We start from the raw sequence: 18863 nt of genomic DNA, 5'->3' as shown, positions 1-18863 counted from the left end.
GGCCCTTCTCTGTCATCATTTCTATGTTTCAATGTTTCTATGTGTGTGAACCTGCTAAACGTAATGCCAAAGTTACACGGTAAAAGCAGACTAGGCCTTTTTGAAAATTGCCCTCCCAATGGAGTCCTAAGCCTAACAGAGAGATATAGCACATGCGGATGCAATACAAGCTACTTCCCACTGCTTCAAAGCAATTTGAGCTTCAATTGACAACTTCCCATGCTCTCTTAAAATTATCGGCTAGTGTCATTGGAGGCTAGTAGTTTCGGCCAGGCTCACACTGCCACCAATGTGTACCCGCTGCTGCCCCCAGCACGCCAGTACCAACCTGGGCCATTTCTGGTATCGGACTGTTTCTTGACGACAGTCAGTTTATAGCCATCCCCATAGGTGCTCTTTAGGAAAAGGGGGGAGCCACAACACTTCAGCTTCCCGTGTGAGATGATAGCAATGCGGTCTCCCAGGAGGTCTGCCTCGTCCATGTGATGTGTGGAGAGTAGGATAGTCCTTCCTAGAATGCCACAAGGAAAGTAGGACACGGTCACAAGGTTCTAGAATACATAAGAACATAACTGCCATACTGGGTCATACCAAGCCCAGCATCCTGCTTCAAACAGTGGCCAATCCAGGTCACAAGCACCTGGCAGGATCCAATTAGTAGACAGATTCCATGTTGCTTACGCCCAAGGATAAGCAATGGCTTTGCTCAAGTCTACCTGGTTAATGTTCATGAACTTTTCTTCCAGGAACTTATCCAAACTTTTTTTAAACCCAGCCAAGTTAATTGCCCTCCTTTCACATCAAGAATACGCTGCGTGTGAGATGCCGGGTAATAGCTAGGGAACTATCCACACAATGGCTTACAACTTGACCTTCGCAATCTTTAAAACCATGAATGTAATGTAACTGCCTCCACATCTTGGCCCAAAATATCAAACTTACAGCTGCTGAACTGATGGACAAGCCATTTGCTTTCCTTATCCTGGACATATTATCCACAGATGGATTAAGAGGGAAGTAAAAAGGGCAGGTCAGACCTATCAAATGCCCCTTACAGAGCAATTCTCAGGAGACAGTTTTTCAAACCGATTTACGTGGGTAAAAAGCATTTTACGCAGATCTGGGTGGAAAAGGCCCTTTCCTTTAAAGTAGGCTACTGACACCATTAAATATCTTTGAATATTATCCTCTGTTGGAGCAATTCTTAAACTTTTTGCCTAGGTGCACTTAATTTTCAAAGGGAAAGTACATGTATCCCTTTGTGAGGGTAAAATTTCTTAGGAACATAACATGATACAACCTAAAAAAATATGTTATTTTCCAATCCCGCCCACAACACAACCCTGTAAACACCTCTTCTAGATGTGGATACATGCTGCGACACAGCGCATAGACCTTTAGCTGCATTTGGGGGCATTCTGCCTGGATAAATAGGTTTTTAGCCATGTAAATGCCTTTGAAAATTGCCCTCTCTATGATTAGAAACAGAAATATGAGAGAAAATGACCATACAGCCCATCCACCTCAACTGCTCAGCTCTACAATCCCTACCACTTCTTCAGGAATCCCCCATGCTCGTCTCCCATATAGCATAATAACAGACAACAGATAAACACCAGAATGGTCCGTCATATCCAGAGTTCATTCCAAAATCAAAATCAAATCTGGTTTTTCTCTTTATAAACAATACGATGAAACCCACGTCCCGGATACCAGCCCAGGGCTGGAGGCAGACCCCCTTCCTTTTCCGGAGCTAGCACAGGCTGAAGCAGAGTCCCCTCTCTGGCTGCAGAAAGAAAAGTCAATGAACAGATTTCAGGTGCAGTCTGTACAGTAGACTTTGCCTTTCTGATCATCCCATGGGCATTGCTCTCCTTATTTCAAATGCGCTAAATTCAGCCTCCAAGTTCAAGTTCTGCCCAGCCAGAGATCAGTTTCTTTTTCTCACCTGGTTTGTATTTCAGGATCAGATCCCAGATGGCCCTCCGTGCATAGGGATCCACGCCAGCGGTAGGCTCATCCAGTATCACAGCCCGTGACCCTCCCACAAACGCAATGGCCACAGAGAGCTTCCTTTTCATACCCCCAGACAAGGTCTGCACCAGCGAGTGACGCTTGTTGGACAACTCCAGGTCTTCAATCATTCTGAAGAGAGATTCAAAATCATTCCCAACTCAAATGTGACATTTGAGAATCCAGGATTGTGAAAGACTGCATCTGCTCACTAAATGTCATAGGTAATTTTGGCAGTATTAAACATATAGACCTGGTGACACCCATGCATTAACAAGTCAATAACATGCACTATATGGTACAACATTACACACACATAAACACACACACACACACAGAATTGAATTGTATTAGGTAGATGTTAGTGGCTCCTCAAGGAACACAATTGTAAAGATGTCTTGAACTCTCAGGACATTCATGCATGTCAGAACTCATAAGTATAAAAACAAGAAGCAATACCCAGCCCGCATGCTACAGAAAGGGAAGAGACGCTTTAGCTATGGCACATTTATTAAAAACCTCTTAGACTGTATAATCTGAGTAATTTTAATGTTGATTTAATCATTGTTTTGTTTAAAGCCCTACTATCCACATGGGATTCTGAAGTGCTGCGCTCTAGTTAGTGGGAGTTGCTGCAAGCTGTTCTAATATCCCACGAAGCTGCTTCCTTTGAGATACATTAGCAAATTAATTTAATGCAAAACCGTTCACCAGCATGGCAAAATTATGCAAATGAATTGTATGCTAAAAATGATGCACTCCATTTTCAGCAGGCTGACGAGCGGCAAAGTTATCGGGGTAAATTTAACCCAAAACAACTTTAGCCACATATTCACCAGAACAAGTCTCTCACTGAATATACTCTGCTAAAATTATCCAAATAAGTTTACTCAGATAACTTTAAACCAAACCGACTATATTCAATTCAGAGCTGGTTAAGTAAAAAAAAAAAAAAAGAAAAAACCCCTTACAAGCAATAAGACCTACCCCCAATTCCCCCATCCACCAAATACTTAAAAAAAAAAATAAATAAATAAAAAAAAAAAAAAAAAAAATATATATATATATATATATACTGTCACCCCCAACTCCCAAAATATTTAAACAAGTCTAAGGTTCTCCCCCCTCCACCCAATGCCGATGGAAGCTCTAGGTGGACTAGGCAGCCGCCTAGAGTGCCAGAGGTTGCTGGGTGGCAGCCTAGTCCTTCCACTAGCTTAAATATGGCTTTTAGGCAGTAGTAGTGCAAGGCTCCTGACTCTTCCTGGAGTCACCCTTCAGCACGCAACAGGGGCACCCTCCTGGGCATACAAGCACTCTCATTCGTTGCTCCAGATCTTTTCATCCCTGCACACCGGTCCTGATACTCTGGGAGGGAGGGATCTAGTTCCAGAGGCCCAGTGGAGATGCAGAGGTCTCATACTTGCTGACACTGCTCTGCCTCCCAAAGTCTGCTTCTTTCTTCTGGCTGCACTAGGCCAATCGCTGCTGCTGCTGCTGCCAGAAGGAGCAGGAGACATCAGTGATTGACTCTGCGGGGCCAAGAGAGAGAAGCAGGTGTCGGCAGGCATGTGCAGCCCGAAAGAGAAGAAGCATGAGCGGTATTGGCTGGGTCCATGTAGTTGAAGAAAGGAGAAAGATCAGCGATTGCCCTACAAACCAGAGAGAGAGAAGAGCCTAAGGAGGCTGCTGCTGCTGAGAGAGCACGAGCATTGCATTGTGTACATGTGAGAGATAGTGTGTGTGTGTGTGTGAGGGAGAGAGAGCAAATGTGAGAGAGCATATGAGAGCATATGTGTGGGAGACAGAGAGAGAGAGAGAGCATGTGTGTGTGTGTGTGCATAATTTTTAACTGTGTGTGGCAAGGCCCAGGGGAGGGGGGTCCGCAAGACTGGCCATCTCCCCCACAGATATTAAAACAAAAAGGCTGGCTCCAGTACCCCTCCTGCCCCCACACCCCACCCAAAACCACTGTCCCCACCAACCTAGCCCACCCAGAACCCCTCAAAGCCAAGACATAGTAGGTTCTTATTGTGCTCTTGGCTGCATCCAGCGATGCTCCACCAGCAATGCTTTCAGGGTCTTACATGACAACAATGGATAATTTTACATTTGCTAAATATACACCGGCCCAACATATATACATATATCCTGGTTTTGGCGCACGCTGTGCTTTTAAAATTCACCTTTATATTTGGGACTATTTTCTATTAATTTTTTTTTTCTGTTGTATTATCTGTGATGTAAATTGCTTTGGGTTCATATTTTTTAAGGTAGTATAAAAGTGTAAAATGTAATATACTGATGTTGCCAGATGCTGGGTAAACAATAAAGCATGGTTTCCAGATGTTCAGTTGGAGACAAATTGCTATAAGGAGTAGCCTTACTTGTCCATCTCTTTGCAAATCTCATCCTCCGCCATGCCTTTCAGTCGTGAGTAAAACCAAAGGTGCTCCTCCACTGTTAGTTTGTCAAAAAGCACATTGTGTTGTGGGCACATGCCCAGATTTTTCCGGATTTCGTTCATCTCGGTCCTGATGTCATGGCCATAGATAGTAGCAGAGCCGGAAGTGGGGGGGAAAAGGCCTGTCAGGATCGACCTAGAGAGGTCATAAAAAAAATTCCTTAAATTAATTGAAGAAAAATGACCAAGAGATCATTTCCCCTTTGGATTTCAACGAGAACTATGCAATAGTAATGGTAAACCTTTGGTTCAAGTAGTACCCATGGCCAATTCTTATTGTACTCCAGAGGCAATGACTCACAGAACAAAATTAAATTCTATTGATGATGGCAACTACCAACCTGGTCATGTTGGATGCTTCTCACTTGATCCCGGAAAATACTATTTTCAAAGCCCATTTAGCCATATAAATGGCTACTTACATGGGTAAATGGGAAATTTGAAAATTGCCCACCCTTTATGTATCACAACATGTCTACTTACACCCCCATTCTCATGGAGGTGTTCCTGGGGCAGGGTGAGATCAGAGGAGGAAATGACATACATAAAGATACAATTAGGTCTTTCCTGCTAATTCTCTTTCCTTGAGTCCTGACAGACCAGATCAGACAAGTAGGATTTGTCCCCTCTACCAGCAGATGGAGGCAGAGTGCAAGCTTTCTTGTCCTGACATTCCTCCCTGTATAGACTGGTACAGCAGGGAAGGAGTCAGTAGTTTTCTGCCTTCAGCAGATGGTAGGAGTCAGCTGGTACAGCAGGAAGGAAGGGGGCAAGGCTCTCAGTGCAATGGCTTTTCTTAAGGACAATTTCCCCAGGGAAATCCTGGGCCAGCAAGAGGATCTCCTTCAGAACAGCTTTAGACAGAGGGATGATCTTCCTTTCCTTAGTGCAATCAGGTACCTGCACTTCTCACTGAAGCACACAGGACGGCTGTCTCTTTAAAAAAAAAAAAAAAAAAGGAAGGCAGCTGAGCCAGTGGCGTAGCCAGAACCAATTTTTTGGGTGGGCACAAGGTTAACATGCGTGGGCTGTTGGCATGCAGGTCTGAGACCTACTGGTTATATTCTTATTGATAAATAATGCCATATTCTGCGCTCTACAATGGCTTTCTAAGTAGTTTGCAACAGCCATTATGCATCATGCGTGAAACCTTAAAACATTTTATTTCAATTATTTCAAGCACTTACTAGTATTAAACATTCTTTATTAGTCTGTATTAATTTATTTTATATTTATTGCAGTTTAGAAATGCACAAGTATATTATGAGAAAACCAAAGAAAACAAACAAATAGATCCAACCAATCATGTATTAAAACAAAAATCAATGTATTCTTTCGTGAATCCTCTTTGCAGAAAGCCAGAAATCATCATAACTACAGTAAAATATCATTAATCATCAGAACAGATGCAGAGCAAAGCTAGGACAATTCACATTACAACCGACATAAAAAAAAATATTCAAATTCTGGTGTCACTTCAGCAAAAATATTCCTCCATTGTTAAACATTTTGTGAAGTAACACAAGCACCTGCAAAAAAAGGAGACATCTAAAACCTTGCCATACCATACAGTCACAGAACTGACTCTCAGGACTCAAATAACAGCAACCTTATGAAAAAGCAGCAATGCAAATACTACACCAGGCCCTACTGGAATAACAAAGCAAGCTGGACTACTACAGAAAAACTACATGCTAGCAGAAATACTACATTTCAGTCACACACACACAGGCAAAACAGAGACCGAACCTTATCTAATATAGAAATAAGAGATTACAAATTAGAAACAGAAACATGCAGACAAAACCAAATAGAAAGCCTGAGAAACTAAAGTCTCTGAACAGTGGAATATTGAAGAGCAAAATACAAAAACATAAGAAATGCACATTCTCAAAGATGGCATATTCCAATTGCTAAAATCTCAAAATATTTATATATTTTTTTACCTTTGTTGTCTGATCTTTGTATTTTTCTAATCAGCTGGTCCCTGTCTCTTTTTTCCTACTTTTTTTCCCTTTCGGTCATTTCAAATTCCTTTTAAAGGTCTCTCCTCTTTCTGTTTCTTCTCCTACTGTCTTCTTCCCTTCTTCCCTCACACACACAAGCTCTTACTCCCTCACACAAATGAGCGTTTGCTCTCATATTCTTTCCCTCACCAAGCTCTCACTCTCACATGCTCTACCATACACACACACACAAGCTCTCACTCTCACTCCCTGGCTTCCATTCTCATACACACAGATATACACCCAGGCTCCCATTCTCACCCACTGGTAGATGCACACTCAGGCTCCCAGTCTCACTCGCATACACACATGCCCAGGCTCCCATTCTCACCCCCCCCCCCCCCGACACACAAACATACATATACACCCAGGCTCCTATTCTAATCTACACATACCTAGGCTCCCATTCTAATCCACCCTCCCACCCCCAGGCTCCCATTCTCACCCCCCATCACATACACCCTGGCTCCCATTCTATTACACACACACACACACACACCCCAGGCTCCCATTCTCACCCACACCCATACCCAGGCTCCCATTCTTACCCACACCCATACCCAGGCTCCCATTCTTACCCACACTCCCCCCCCCCCCAGACTCCCATCCTAATCTATACACACCTAGGCTCCCACTCTAATTCAGCCCCCAGGCTCCCATTCTAATCTACACACACCTAAACTCCCATTCTAATCCATACACATACCCATGCTCCCATTCTCACCCACACACACACACACTCAGGCTCCCATTCTCATCTACATATATACCCAGGCTCCCATTCTCACCCACACTCCCTCCAGGCTCTCATTCTAATCCACACACATACCCAGGCTCCCATTCTCATTCACACCCATACCCAGGCTCCCATTCTCACCCTCCCCTCCCCCCCCTCCCAGGCTCCCATTCTAATCTATAGACATCTAGGCTCTCATTCTAATCCACCCCCCAGGCTCCCATTCACACCTAAGTTCCCATTCTAATCCGCACACATACCCAGGCTCCCATTCTCACCCATACAAACACACATCCAGGCTACCATTCCAATCCACACACACACATCTAGGCTCTCATTCTCACCCCACCCCCCCCACACACACACCCAGGCTCCCATAATCACTCACATATGCACATTCAAGCTCCCATTCTCTCCACCCACACACACGGGGCCTTTCCATTAAGCATAGCCAAACTCTTACTGCTGCTGTCGTGGGGGATGGGATCCTGCGATGGCCTTGCAGCACCAGTTCTCTTCTTTGCCATTGCAGGGATTGGATCCTGCGACGACCTTGCTGCTCCATGTCAGATAGCCCTGGTTGGGTGGACTTGAGCTCAAAGTAGATGGGCCATGGCCCACCCAGGTCCGCCCATGTCTACACCACTGAGCTGAGCTGCAAAGTGACCTGCGGCAGAAGCACCAGGCAGGATGAAGAGTAATTTGTATTTTCAAAACTAGGTGCATTTGGATGGTAAAAGTATTTGCAGGAAAAGAAGGTGCGAATGACTCCAGGTAAGTTTTCCTTGGGCAATTTTCAAAGAGATAGTACATGTGCACTTCTCTTTGTTAATTGGTGCAAAGTTCACAGATAAAATGTATCCACAAACTGGAACAAGCCGCTTAGTTTTGAAAGTCATCACAATAAATGCACCCCTTACTAATATAGGGGGCAATTTTCAAAGGAGTTACACATGTAAACATAACATACTATCGTAGCATTTTTCAAAAGACCACTTACTCGAGTAAATGCTTTTTAAAATTAGATCCACCCAGAGTACTTTTTTGCTTCGTGTGAAACCCCTTCCTCAAACTAATGCTTTAAACATCCTTATTCATTAGTTTAGCTAGGACAGTGGGCAGGATTTGGGAAAATGTAAGCCTAAGCCGACTCACATGGTGGTAGTTTTGCCTGCTCCATTGTGGCCCAGGAACGACACCACTTGGTTCTCATGGAGGTTGAGGCTCAGTTTGTTTAGTGCCAACTTCTTGCCCGTCTTGTAGACTTTGGTTAGCTTATCTATGCATACAACTAAGGGCAGATGGCTTGGCTCTTCCTCTATCCCACGAGTTTCCTCTGTAAGGAGAACGAACAAAGACAGAAAGGGTAACTCTGATATAAAAGAAGTAAAATTTCCCTTTTATATTTCCTTCATCCTTTGCTTCTCCAAGGGCCTCTACTTCTCTTGCCGCTCCCTGCAGTGCCCCTCTTACCCATTCTCCTGTTCTCCATGGCGCACGCTTGATCTTCTTCCATGATGCTAAGGCGAGTGGCCCTAGACCAAGGCCAGGACCACTCCCATGTTTCAGTTCGCCCACTTCCCAACCAGTAGGATTTCTGGAATGGAAAGTACCAAGGCCGAGGAAGACCATACATCCCTGAAAAAAAAAAAAATGTGGCAATCAGAAGAGAACCAACGGAATTTCTCAGATGCATAAAATGACCACAACCAACCCAGGACAGATGATATTTAGGCAGTGTTTGTTTAAATTCTTATATGTTTTTTTCTAAAAACTGTGCTGCATTACATTGTAAAGCTGAACTGCTAACATTTTAAAGGAAAATGTACAGACTCATGGAACAGAGGTGACAAGAAGTCAGATTCATTTTGTCTCAGCTCAATTTCAGAATGTTTGAAACAAGAATGTGTCGGGCCGATGCAGTATGGGGCGCTCGACCAAGCGCACCGTTAGCCCCCATTTGGCCACGCGTTTTCCATGCGCTATTACCCCTTACTGTATAAGGGGTAATAGCGGCCAACCCCCCCCAAACTAATAGCGCCCGCAAATGCCAATGCATGTTGATGAGCCTATTAGTTAGTCCTGCGCGATCCAGAAAGTAAAATGTGCAGCCAAGCCGCACATTTTACTCTCAGAAATTAATTCCTGCCAAATTAATTTTGGCCAGCACCGGGAAAGTGTACAGAAAAGCAGAAAAAAACTGATTTTCTGTACACCCTCCGACTTAATATCATAGCGATATTAAGTCAGAGGCCCCAAAAATAAAAAAATCAGCCCGCAGCTCGTGGGTTGGAAGACGGATGCTCAATTTTGCCGGCATCAGCGGGTTCGACAACCGACGCCGGTAAAATTAAGTGTTGGCTGTCAAATCCACTGACAGCCGCCACTTCTGCCAATAAGGAGGCGCTAGGGATGCGCTAGTCTCCCTAGTGCCTCTTTATTACCGCGGGCCCTCATTTGAATACTAAATCGCGCACCCAGGAGAGTGGCCTGGGCGCGCGTCGGGAGAGCGGGTGCTCGCCTCGGAGCGCCGGCTCTCCCTCGCATTTTACTATATCGGCCTGAAGTAAACAACCTGTATCCCCGTGCCCTCTGTCTGTTAGGGTCCAAATCAAATGCATTTAGCCAGATAACCTCTCAATTACTGAAGATTTTAGGGATTTATCTGCTAAATTTTAGCTGGATAATGTAGGGACCTTCCGGGGCGGAGCTATGTAAACCGGCTAACTAGTTGATTTTCAGCTATATCCAGCTAGGTTAGCTGGATAACTTTAGATCTGGTCATATGTGGCCAGATAACTTTTGGCTTAGCTGGGTATATTCAAAAGAATATAGCCAAGTAAACAGCAACAAACACAAAAATGAAAAAGGCAGCTTGGTGGCCACGGTTCATCCTCCCCACCCTGCAAATGCATTCCCAAATCAGGCTGATGGGCCCATGCCCCACTCCAAGCTCCTAGTAACCTTTTATTAAAAGTATTGGCAATAAATGAGCAAGGAGGTGTACCAGCCCCTCCCCCACAGCAATTCAAACACAAGATTCCTCCCCCAATCCAACCCCATATTGCTTTCTGGCCCCTGTGCACCAATTGTCAAAGAAGTGCGCACAATATTTTCCCTTCGAAAGCTGCTTAAAGAAGAATTACCTGCGGTGATTTGCACCTGCGGGGCCCCTACCAAGGATTCTGTTTTTGAATCGCCGACTTCGGAAGGCAGGCCCATCTCATTGGGCCTTTATTCCAAGACTTTTTATTTATTTTTTTTAAACTATACTGGGAGCTTGGTGGTGGGGCACGAGCCCACTAGACCGATTTTGCACTGTGATCGGAGGGGGGGGGGGGCGGCATGCATGGCCGCCAGGTTTACTTTCTTTTCTGTGTGTGTCAGTGCTTAACATGGCTAGATATCCTTGAATATAGCCTAACTTTAAAAGTTATCCGTTTAGGTTTCATGTTATCCCGCCAAAGGTGGCCGGGTACCTTTATTCAGGCATATTCATCAAGGATAACGTATCGGGCTAACTTTAGCCAGATAACGTTAAACCTAACCAATTAACTTTAGTGGGATATGTTAGCCATGCTAGACGGGTTTTTTTTTTTGGATATTGGCCCCGTCATGATGCTTCAAGATGCAAAAGATCTGTGAGTTACCTGGGTGCACCGCCTCGATATACCAGGTCAGGATACCGTAGACAATAGCGTCGATAATCAGCATCATCATGGACAGCATGAGATTGAAGTCATCTCCCTCCACCGGGGACTGGCTGAAGGTGCGCCACTGAATCCCCACCCCGGCCACCTCGTACAGTGCAAAGTACTTGGATCCCAGCCCAAAGGCTGTGGTGGACATGAGCGACTGGAGGCAGAGAAACAGCGGAGTCAAAACAACATGGGCCCGGGGACTCCCCTATGGTGTGCAAAATACTATGGAAAATTCATTCTTCTCTCGTCTTCAGCACCTGTCACGCACACCCTCTGTTTTCCTCACCAAGACCCAATGTAATAGTCCGCTTACAGGTCTTCCGGATTCTTCCCTGTGTCCGCTCCAGATTTTGCAAAACTCTGTGGCACATCTTCCCTTTGCTACTCTCTCACTTCTCTTTCCTTACTGCCCTGCACTGCCTCTCCATTAAACAAACTGTCATGTCAAACTTCTTGTCCTTGCTTTTCAGTGCATCCTTGATCTAGCCCCTCCTGGATTTACTCTCAATTCTGCTACAGTCCCTCTGACTCTCGGCTCATCCAGCCACAAGTTCCTTGTTGCTCTGCATGCTCACCATGCCTCCTCCCATTTTCAGGCTAAGTCTTCTAACAGTTTACCTCCAGAATAAGCTTCTGGACATCGAATGCTTTGCTACATCAGGTCTTCAAGGCTAAACGAAAAACTCACCTATTTCACAAAGCCTTCTCTTAACTCTCCGACAGTCTACCTATCTCTCCCATCTGCACCCTTTCTGCACCCTACAGCTATTGTTACTAGTTTAAGGGCAACAGACAAACAGACGATAAAGTATTTCTGTGAATACCAACTCAATGCACTTTGACTGTGAGCCATCCTGATCCCAGCTCTATCATCACAAGATCCATCCTCTGCTGCTCTTTAAGGGGCTTATGTTATTGTGGGATTGTTAAACTGTCCCGTTAGACTTCTCAAAAAAAAAAAAAAAAAAAGATTATTTTGTTACCTGAAGCTGTCCACAGATTGCTTTTCTAGGTCAGTTTTTTTTTTTTTTTAATTTCCTTCCCACAACTTTCTGGAACTTGCAATATTACTTGTACTATTAAGTTCTCAAAACTACTGTCCTCTTGATACTTTCTGATAAAAGAAAGCCTGGAATTTTTTAATTAGGATTTTAGATTTAATTTCTGCCCTTTCCAAAGTCCGAGTTCAAGGTGAGTTACCTATCATACCTGAATGTATTTCCCTGTCCCCAGAGGGCTTACAATCTATGGGACTCATTCACAAAGGGGCGGATTTTAAAAGGCCCGCGCGCGCCTATTTTGCATAGGCCGCCGGCGTGCGTAAAGCCCCGGGACGCGTGTAAGTCCCGGGGCTTTCGAAAAGGGGAGGGAGGGGGCGTGTCCGGGGGCGTTCCCGAAATGACGCGGCGTTTTGGGGGCGTGCTGCGGCGTTTCGGGGGCGGGCCCGGGGGCGTGGTGCTGGCCCGGGGGTGTGGTCAAGGCCTCCAGACCAGCCCCCGGGACCGGAGGACGGAGCGGGGCTGCCAGTGACGCGCACAAAGTTACGCCTGCTTTCAGCAGGCGTAACTTTGCCGACAAAGGTAGGGGGGGTTTAGATAGGGCCGGGGGGGGGGGGGGGGGGTTAGGTAGGGGAGGGGGGGGGAAGGTGGGGGGAGGGTGAAGAAAAGTTCCCTCCGAGGCCGCTCCGAAATCGGAGCGGCCTCGGAGGGAACAGGCAGGCCTCGGAGGGAACTTTTCTTCGCCCTTGCGCGCACCGACCCCGGATTTTATAAGATACGCGCATGACTTGCACAAGGTCACAAGGAGACTCAGTGGGAGAAGCAGGATTTAGACTCTGTCTCTCAGCCCGCTCCTTTAACCATTAGTTTATTCCTCCTATTTCTAGTAGACCAGTGCCTGGGGCAGCAAATATTTGGAGGTGGGGTGGAGGTGGCAATGTTTCTTCTTGCCCATCCTGTGGATTGCCAATCTCAGGGCCATTTCCACTCTCTCACCCCCTACTATAGACCTCTGGGTCTCCTCCACTCAAACATCAGGGCTCCAGCAGCAGTGGTATTACCAGAAGGCAGCGTACAGGTCCTGCGCCTCCTGCATGGTAGCCTGGAGGGACCGTTCTCACAGTCTTCTGCTGACAGCACTACCACTGGAGCCCTGATGGGCACGGGGGCAGGGCATGGAGAGGAGACAAGTTTGGGGGTCTGAAGTCCATGTGGCAGCAGTTAAGGGATTGGATCCAAGATCTGGCAACATTGTACTGACAATTTGTGGTGGGGTGTGTGTGTGTAAAAAAAAATGGACATCCATCACTGGCTGGAAGATTAAAAAAAAAACAACAAAAAACCAAACCACGAGACTGGCCCCAAATTATCCCAAAGGTGACCTAGGGCCAGTCTGCAGATGTATACTTAAAATCCAGGCACTGGCATCCTGATTGATCTTTTTCCAGATTATCCCTATTAGTTTATCAAGAGACAGCACTAGGTATTGACTAGTGGAAGGATTGGACAGCTCCAGTATTTCAGGGCTTTTAAGGAATGTCGTGATGAAGATACAAGAGATTTTTTTTCCATATATTAGGTATAAGAGCCAAGCTAATTTGCATTATTTGATTATCGTAAAAAAGCAAAGCCATTTGCAGCTCTCACGGTTTAGAGATGGCCTTCTCTGCAGTAGAACCTGAATCTTGTCTTACAGCCTTGTGCTCTGGGCTCTAACCCTATCTCCATCCCTCCTTGTGCAATACTAAACATGCCACGTATCCTCTCTCTGCTTAAACCCGAGCTCTTTGGGATGGAGGACTTGTATCTGTAGGATTGGTCTTGTGCAGTGCTGTATACACTGACCATGCTTTAGAAACTATCAGATCCCTGCTCTTATTGTACTCTTCTAGCTAAAGTGACGACAATAAATTCACTGGGACAAGGCAGAGATGGAGAAGGTGGTTTCTGTTGATAGGAAAGTCCCACAAATGACAGCTTGTACTTATATTTGTGTTTATTAATCTAGTATTTTTTTTTTTGTTTTATGATTTCACTAGTTATAATTTTAAACTATTTTAGTGGGTATTTTTCAAATGTCTGCATACTCCACAGGTATTGTTCCCTGTGGACTTTTTGCCAGTTCTGAAAGGGAACGTCTATGTATGCTTTACCTTTGAAAAGTGCCCCAGGGAACAAGCAGTCCCACAGATTTTAATCTGCCTTTTTTTTTCAAGGGTACTCTATCCCTTTTAAACAAAGGGCCAGATTTTATAACATGCGCGCGGGTGTAGATTTGTTCGCGCAACCCGGCGCGAACAAATCTACGCCCGATTTTATAACATGCGCGCGCCACCACGCGCATGTTATAAAATCCAGGGTCGGCGCATGAAGGGGGGGGGGTGCACAATTGTGCAACCTGCGAGCGCCGAGCCGAGCAGCCTGCCTCCGTTCCCCCGCACCTTCCCCTCCCTTCCCCTATCTAACCCGCCCCCCCCAGCCCTAACTAAACCCCTCCCCTGACCTGCCTCCAGCAGGCGTAACTTGCACGCACTGGCTCTCCATCCCCCAGCCCGGTGGCTGTTCCGGAGGCCTCGGTCCCGCCCCCGGAACGCCCATTTTTTCAAGCCCCAGGACTTACGCATGTCCCGGGGCTTGGCGAGCGCAGGGGGAGGCAGGGGTAGGTTTTCGGGGGTTGCGCGCGTATCTTACGCGCGCAACCCTTTGAAAATCTACCCCAAAGTGCATAGATTTGAAAATGCAAAACTAGGCACTGTTGTTACATTCCCCACCCTAATCCTGCCCCTGGGAAGGTCTCAATACAAAGCACATAAAAGTACATGTGTTGTGAAACAAACATATTTTTACCTACAATGGGGGTGGGCAATTTTCAAAAAACCCTTTTACTCATGTAAATGGATTTTGAAAATAGATCTTAGGTTGTCTTATTTTATTAGCTTTGATTTTAATTACCGTATGTTACTGACTGAAATATACTTATTTTGTTTTTGCTGTAACCTGCCTTGAACATCCATTGAAAAAGCAAGAAATAAGTCCAATTAATGAAACAACAATGAATAATGCAGCAAAATAGTAAATGAAAAGCAACAGTACTCACTGCAATACACTTCTCAAAGGCTGTGATTTTATCATGTGCCACCTCTTCCCGGATAGCGACGTACATGTAGGGAACGTAACTGAGGAAATATATGATGCCCCCGCAAGCTGAGGCCAGCTTCGCTTTGGAATAGAGCACAGACACCAAGAAACTGCAGGGGGAAAGGGCAGAGGGATAGGATGGGAACAACAAGACATGGATCAAAGGAACAGGAGATTATTTCACATCAAAATGTCCAAGAATGTAAAGAAAGAAGCATATTGTGCCGGACAGATTGGAGATGTTGGGGTGGAAATTGAGAATGTTCTGCCTTTGAAAGTTCAGGAAGCCAACACAGTATCCATGGGGAGTGCCATTTTCAAAGCCCGTTTCCATGGGTAAAAACAGTGCTGTCTCTATTTTAGAACACTCCCTATCCTATATGCAGATAGAAGTATGGACGCAGGGCCTCTATGCACATTAAGTTTACCTATAGTGACGTGTTCCCAGAGGCAAAGCCGAGGAGGGATTTGAACCTATGTGCATGATTCTGTATTTTCAAAAACAGGCACAAGTTTTTCTCTGGAAAACTGCCCCCACAAATTAGCAGATGTAAATGTGTGCAGGGATAATTTACTTTCAAAGGGCAAGTTCACATGTGCTTTTATTTTGAAAACTGGTGCAAAGAGTCTTCAGTTAAAAATTACCAGCAGACTTTCCACCAACATGGGCAGTCCTAAAATTATACCCCAAAGGAGGCAATTTGCAAACTGTCTGCTTGGTACAAAGACCATGCATACATTTTACCCACGTGCTTTGTCTTAAGTTTCAAAGCAAATATATGCACTTTTGCTTTGAATTTTGCCATGGGTACAGAGTACACAGGGGAACTTGCATTTGAGTTTTTGCGCTAGTAGGATTTTGCAGGAAAAGTAGGTACAAATATTTGAAAATGCCATCTACATGCATACACTTTTGCTTACTCAAACCTAAATTTGCCACGGGAATGCCTCTTCACCTTGTGGAAAAATGCATGGAGATTTTCATTGAGGAAAGCCAGTTTTCAGTTAATTAGGGTGTGTCAAACAAGACTGATCAGTATGTATCCATTGGATTTTATATTACTTCATGGGGGTTGTGTCACTGTATATGTACTATATATTTTTTGGTTAAATAAAAAGTTAAAAAAAAAAGTTTCTCACTCACATAAATGGTTTTGTAATTTATTCCCCAAAATCCTAAAATCTGAGCTATTGTATTCTCCCAAGTATATGTAAAGAGAAACAGAAAGGCTCTATAACGAGTAGTGTACATTTTACCTGGTTCGACAGGGTGTGCAGCGGAGTGTGCAACTCCTTGCTTCCTCAGTCAAGAGAATACAAATCTGCCGCTCTTAGAATAGTCTTCTAATCTGCAGGGAGTATTCAAAGCCTGGAACTCCTAGCGCAGTCTTCAACCTGCAGGAACTATGTGCAAACCTTGGGATTCCTAGAGTGGTCTCTAACCTGCCCTGAATACTTTCAAATCCTAGGACTTCTAGCACAGTCTCCATTGCCTATGATGTAGATGTCAGTTTCTTCCTTCATACATACTTGTCATCCTAAAGCCATAGAAAGCATTCAGCCCATTACACTAGGAGCTGGAAATTACCAGAACATGATGGTGGCCACAGCGTAAATGGAGAGGAAGAGCCATATGATGAAGACATCGCTGTGCATTAGGACCTTGCCATACTTCAGAATGGCGGTGAGGGCAGTGACGGAGATGGAGAGTTGAACAAACCCTGTGATGAACCAGGCAACCCAGTGTACTGCATTGTTTAAGCCCATCATCTTCATCACCTGAAAGAGAAGAGAATGTGGCAAGCGACGTAAGCCCAAGCAGATGTACTAACGGATTTTTCCCATTTTGTTTCTATGGTAAAAAATGCTTAGTGCATCAGAGCTGCAGCACGAACGCCCCTTCCTGCAGCTGTTAAAAGCACATGACCTCACGTCTCACACTTAGCAAGTCTTTAATCATTCTACTCCTAGGTTTATAACACCGTTGAAGATTAGCATTCTGTGTACCAGGTATAAAATAACCATTTCCCAGAATAGGTAAAAACATGGCTGGAACTGACTTCCTTTTCCCAGTTTGGCACATTTTTCTCCGTGCCTCTATTATTATTTTAAATATCAAGTTTTCTTTGAGGTTTTGAGGAATTTCTCCAGTTTAATGCATAGGGACCTGCTCCTTGCGTGTACCTAACAGCAGTGCAGTATATTGGTCTGATGAAAATAAATACTCAATCCTATGCATGCATCACCTGACAAGTGAACAGACCTGGAAATGCTACTCCTCCTCCTGTTTTTGTAACTATTAATGTTTGCTTACGTATTTTCTTTTTCCTTTTCTAATGATAAAGAATACTTTGGGGTGGGGGTGTTATCTTTCGAAAAAAAAACCTCCTTTTAATTATTTGTATTTAACACAAGAGAAACATTTGCAAAGGCTATGGAGGCAATAACCACAATATTTTACATGGGCAAAGGTGTGTTTACCTAGAAAAATGCATTTTATTGCTCTCCCCCCATCCAGTGAGGTTACATGTTCACAGCATGTGTACTTTTATCTGCATTAAAAAAGGGGCGGGAACAAGTAAGGAGTCATCAAAGTATGTGCAGTATATAATGAATTGTCAAAGGAGTTATGTACTTAAAAATAGCATGTATGATAGTGATTCTCAAATGAACATTTATGCATGTAAAACTTTTCAAAAATTCAGCCCTATGGAGTGACTTTTCAAAGGAGTTGTGTGTGTAAAAGTAGCAATTTTCAAAAGCTTACACGCATAAATCATTTTGAAAATTAATTGCATTTTCAAGTCTTCACATGTATTTTATGGCAGGGGTGGGCAAACTACAGTGCGCAGGCCAGAACCGGCCTGTTTACCTCCCTCATGCTCACCATAGGATCTGGTCTGCTGCCCCAGTTTGAAAAACGTCTCCTGTTTTGCAGTACGTGCTCCACCCTTCCCCCAGATCAAAACATGCAAACCAATGACAGACATGTATTTTGATGTCATCTCCTGGTTTCAGGCCTGCCCTCTGAGTGACTGGGCTCATAGATTGGGGAAGTTCCTTGGGTTTCCACTGGTTCTCTTTCGGGGCCCGCTCCCTGCGCACTTCGCCATGACTGGAGGGTAGTGCTTTCAGTCAGGGCGCGGCCTGGCCCAAGATGTGAGTCCGGGAAATGGGATTCTGGCAGCTGAGGCGGGGTGGGGTGGGGGGGGACTTGCACAAACCGGGTCACAGCACATGCACTGCCTTGCCTTCCATCAGATGGATGTGGTGAGTGCAGAGAGCGCCAGGGAAATCCACCCGGTGGATAGCTGAGCGGGGCGAGGGAGCAGAGCTTCCATCAAGACAGTGTCTGAGGGATGCACATTCTCCCCTCAGCATGCTCCAGTCTAGTAATAACCACTGGGTTTCAATTTTTTTTTTTTTTAATTTTCCAGCATTGAATGTTGGAGGATTCACAGCCTTTTAATCTAGTAACGAAGCAGATCAATGTGCTCTCTGAACTAAGGTGCAGACTGGTTTGTCAGTGTACACATTCCAGACCGATAAACAGAGTCTGAAGCAGAAAAAAGGAGAGATCATCCTTGAGGTCACCAGATGGGCAGCAGGACTGTAAGTCTGGTATGGGAGTGTGAGAGAGTGCGAAAGAAGGGAGAGAGAGGAATAGAGTGAGTGGGAGAGAAGGGAAAGAGCAGATAGTGACTAATGTAAATCTTTCCACACTGTTATGTCCTGCAAACGTGTTGCTATGTTATATAATATATGAGGACAATGTTATAACAGCCCACACAGGGCTAAAGTCTGCTG

At 44.9% G+C, this 18863-nt stretch overlaps 1 protein-coding gene across 3 annotated transcripts in view; it reads right to left on the bottom strand.

Annotated features, from left to right (window-relative positions):
• The window catches only part of ABCA2 (ATP binding cassette subfamily A member 2), a 382666-nt gene that overhangs the window by 107893 nt on the left and 255910 nt on the right, over positions 1–18863 (bottom strand). For all 3 annotated transcript variants that reach the window (XM_029612786.1, XM_029612783.1, XM_029612787.1), the window contains 8 exons: positions 16645–16835; positions 15016–15166; positions 10870–11074; positions 8693–8857; positions 8375–8555; positions 4401–4613; positions 1949–2145; positions 329–511 (listed from right to left, as the gene is read on the bottom strand). In XM_029612786.1, the coding sequence (XP_029468646.1) occupies positions 329–511; positions 1949–2145; positions 4401–4613; positions 8375–8555; positions 8693–8857; positions 10870–11074; positions 15016–15166; positions 16645–16835 (1486 nt within the window). The remainder of the gene's footprint in view (positions 1–328; positions 512–1948; positions 2146–4400; positions 4614–8374; positions 8556–8692; positions 8858–10869; positions 11075–15015; positions 15167–16644; positions 16836–18863) is intronic.

Source organism: Rhinatrema bivittatum, chromosome 8, assembly GCF_901001135.1.
Source record: "Rhinatrema bivittatum chromosome 8, aRhiBiv1.1, whole genome shotgun sequence".
Classification (NCBI taxonomy): domain Eukaryota; kingdom Metazoa; phylum Chordata; class Amphibia; order Gymnophiona; family Rhinatrematidae; genus Rhinatrema; species Rhinatrema bivittatum.
The sequence above is the reverse complement of the archived record's forward strand: the minus strand, read 5'-3'. Positions and strand labels throughout refer to the sequence as shown.